Here is a 3,477-nt window from a genome sequence, read left to right on the forward strand (position 1 = left end):
GCGATGAGTGCTGTAAAGAGGCCAGCCGGCATGGAAGCCACGTTCACTGCCACACCGGTCACCGTGCCTGCACGCTGCCTGCGGGGCAGGAAACCCTCCATCAATGCCAGCTCCCAGCCTGCCCACCAACCCCATCCCCTCATCTCTCCCTACCTGTCCTTTTCATCCCCCTTGATCCGCTTCCAGGGCTCGTTCACCTGGATGTACTGATTGCCATGGCGAGAGATGCTAAGGATACACCTCAGGGCATCGCGGATGCTGGGGCGGGTGGAGCGGGGCTGAGTGCCTGCTGTAGGTCAGGTCTCTGCCGTCCCACCCTCATGACAATTCAGCCCTGCTCCAGCACCGGGGTTTCAGCTACCCACCGGACTTTCTCCAGCAGCTGGTGGTACTGGCGCAGCTCCAGGGTGACACGGGCCAAGAGCCGCTTGTCATCCAGTGTCAGGACCATATTGGGGACAGTGCCACCAAAGAACTTGCACACGAACATGCCAGCTCTGGGGACAGAAGTAGAGCAGGCATGAGCACAGCCTGGGGATGGAGGCGGCCCCTGCCACTGCCAGAGTGTCCCAGAACCTGTTGATGAAGTTGCCCAGGTTGTTCAGCAGCTCTGAGTTGTTCTTGAGCATGAGGTCGCTCCAGGAGAAGGCGCTGTCCTGCCCTTCGGGCCGCAGGTACAGCAGGTAGAAGCGCCAGATGTCCGCAGGGATGCCTGTGTCCTTGGCCATGTCCCCAAACACTCCTACACCCCGGCTCTTGGAAAACTTTCCATCCTCATAGTTCAGGTACTCTGGGGAGGGCAGGAGAGACCCCACCATGGGGCCCAAGCATGGATCCAGCCCTCTCCCAGGCAGGGAACAGCCCCAGAACACAGGGAGACACTGTCAAAGTGTTCATAGGCTCACACTGAGTTCAAAGGGGCTTCCAAGTCAAGGAGGGCAAATGTAGTTTTGTGCCTGTGTGGGACGGACCGGACTGTTCCCAGTACTGAGGGAAAGCGGGGAAGTGTGGAGACGCCCTGATCCCTGGTGATCCCCCAGTACCTGTAGCAATGAGGTGGTTCACCAAGGTGTAGTTGTCGTCAGCGCCCAGGAGCGAGCAGGGGAATATGACGCTGTGGAATGGGACGTTGTCCTTGGCCATGAAGTTGTAGAGCTCAACCTGATAGGTAGCGGGGGGAGGCAGGGGGGCACATCAGTGGACCTTGGCGTCCAGTTCTGTCATTACTTCCATCCTGCAGCAGCACTAGGCCCCTACCTGCTGTGGGTTCTTCCACCACCTCTCCCACTGGTCAGTGTAGTTGGCTGTAATGGACAAGTAGCCAATGGGAGCATCAAACCACACGTAAAAAACCTGGGGGGGAGAGTGATACATGAGCAGGGGATCCCCAGGCAGGGCACTTGGGGACAGATGCTGCAACCGAGGAGCCAGGTGGGACACACCTTGTCACGGAAGCCATCAAGGGGCACAGGCGTGCCCCATTTCAGGTCACGGGTGATGCAGCGGGGTTTGAGCCCATCCCGGATCCAGGAGCGAGTGATGTAGCGAGCATTGGCCGTCCAGTCCCCTGTGGCCCAGGACTGCTCCAGCCAGCGCTCCAGCCGCTCCTCCAGCTGTGGGGGAACACACAGGGATGGTCAGTGGTACCGGGGGGTACCCCATCCCCTCCCCACTCCCCCAGGGATGAAGCTTACCTTGGGTAAGTCCAGGAAGAGGTGTTGGGTGGGTTTCACCACAGGGATGCCCCTGCAGAGCTTGCACTGCGGATTCTATCAGGAGGAAAAACATGGGTTGGAGGGAGCCCAGGACAAGGCTGGGGGTCCCAGGCAGAGCAGGGAGGTGGGTTGTGGGGTGGGGTGCTCCCCAGAGGGATCCTGTCCCACCTTCAGCTCCACAGCATTGATGAGTTTGCCACATTTATCACATTGGTCCCCCCGGGCCTCCTCGTAGCTGCAGAAGGGGCAGGTGCCCTCCACAAAGCGGTCGGCCAGAAACCGCTGGCAGTCCTCACACCGCAGCTGCTCCACAGTGTCTTGCTGCAGGAAACCGTGGGTCAGCAGGCGCTGGAAGATGTCCTGGGCAATCCTGGAAAGAAGAGGTGGGCAGGCCCCATCAGCCAGGGAACCCTGGAGAGCCACAGAGCACCCTCAGCCAGGCTGGCTGGGGGTCCCCCAACATTCCCCCGCACCAGTCCCTCCATGTGAGCCCCTGGGGGACGCAGCCACTCACGTGGTCTGGTACGGTGTGGTGGTGCGGCCAAAATAGTCGAAGGAGATGTTGAACCAGCGGTAGATGTCAGCGTGGATGGCATTGTACTTGTTGCAGATCTCCTGGGGCGTCAGCCCCTCTTCCACTGCCTTGGTCTCAGTGGCTGTGCCATACTCATCTGTGCCGCACACGTACAGCGTGTTCCAGTTCCGCAGGCGGCAGTACCTGCAGGCACGGGCCTGTGATACCTGTGCAGGTGTTGGGGGCAGTACAGCCCTGCACGATGATCCCTCAGCCCCAGAGAGCTTTTCCACAGCCAGCTCTCACCTGGCAAAGGTGTCGGCACTGAGGACACAGCCAATGATGTTGCCAAGATGGGGCACGTTGTTCACGTAGGGCAGAGCGCTGGTGATCAGGACATTCCTCCTGCCCTCCACGGGCAGCCTGGCATGGACAGGGGCAGTCAGGGCAGGCACAAAAAGCAACAGGGCTACCCCACCCCAGAACAATGTGTCATCAGCCTGGGAGCCCCTGCCAGGCCCCTTGGAGGTCTGGGACAGCCAGCTCTAGGCATCTTGAGACTCACACAGGTTTCCGAGGCTGCCAGAGCTTGGGCAGTGCTGCAACACCACAGGACCAGGCATCCTCAGCAGCTGTGATTTCCTCCTCCGTCAGGGCATGCTCAGAACCTTCTTCCTCCTGTGGGGAAGGCTGGTCCCAGTGAGGGTCTACATGTCTGTCCCCGCCAGCCCCATCCCTGGGCTAGGGCTGAGCAGGGGGCAAGGGCTGCACCTCAGGCTCGTTACTGGTGGCTCTCTCCATGGCCAGGCAGGGTGGAGGCTGCTTCTGCAGGTAGGACTTGAACTCCAGCAGTGCCTTGGGCGTCAGAATGGAGTCAGCAGCTTTCCTGCACGCCTCCGAGAGTGTCATGCTCTGGAACCAGGTCCTCAGCACCTGCAGCTCACCTTGGGGGGGTGAGAGAGAGAGAGCAGCATGATTCTTACAGCCATAGGAACACAAGAAATGCTCCCCCTCAGCACCCCTACTTCACTCTTACTTGGCAGGCTGGTTTCATCCCGGAGGACAGGGAACAAGGTACCCCACACAACCACATCAGCCACTGACTTGGTGTCCTGGGCCAGAGAAGCAGAGTCAGGCCTTGAAGCAGCCCCAACCCAGGCTCAGGGCTCTGCCTCATGGCAGGCAGCAGCGAGCTCAGCTCTCCAGGGAGAGGGGCCCACCCCTCCCCAGTGGTCTCCCCTAGGGAGC

General features: G+C 60.4%; 1 protein-coding gene across 1 annotated transcript in view; it reads right to left on the reverse strand.

Annotated features, from left to right (window-relative positions):
* MARS (methionyl-tRNA synthetase) overlaps window positions 1-3,366 on the reverse strand; it is a gene marked incomplete at both ends in the record, with an annotated part of 3,963 nt that extends 597 nt beyond the window's left edge. The window contains 14 exons of the mRNA XM_009578904.1: window positions 27-78; window positions 154-258; window positions 366-497; window positions 577-790; window positions 1,044-1,161; window positions 1,258-1,353; window positions 1,443-1,613; window positions 1,695-1,769; window positions 1,884-2,085; window positions 2,230-2,433; window positions 2,536-2,652; window positions 2,795-2,907; window positions 3,001-3,173; window positions 3,266-3,366. Of these exons, the coding sequence (XP_009577199.1) occupies window positions 27-78; window positions 154-258; window positions 366-497; window positions 577-790; window positions 1,044-1,161; window positions 1,258-1,353; window positions 1,443-1,613; window positions 1,695-1,769; window positions 1,884-2,085; window positions 2,230-2,433; window positions 2,536-2,652; window positions 2,795-2,907; window positions 3,001-3,173; window positions 3,266-3,366 (1,873 nt within the window). The remainder of the gene's footprint in view (window positions 1-26; window positions 79-153; window positions 259-365; window positions 498-576; window positions 791-1,043; window positions 1,162-1,257; window positions 1,354-1,442; window positions 1,614-1,694; window positions 1,770-1,883; window positions 2,086-2,229; window positions 2,434-2,535; window positions 2,653-2,794; window positions 2,908-3,000; window positions 3,174-3,265) is intronic.
* Between the last annotated feature and the right edge of the window lie 111 nt (window positions 3,367-3,477).

Source organism: Fulmarus glacialis, unplaced genomic scaffold (assembly GCF_000690835.1).
Source record: "Fulmarus glacialis isolate BGI_N327 unplaced genomic scaffold, ASM69083v1 scaffold26905, whole genome shotgun sequence".
Classification (NCBI taxonomy): Eukaryota; Metazoa; Chordata; class Aves; order Procellariiformes; family Procellariidae; genus Fulmarus; species Fulmarus glacialis.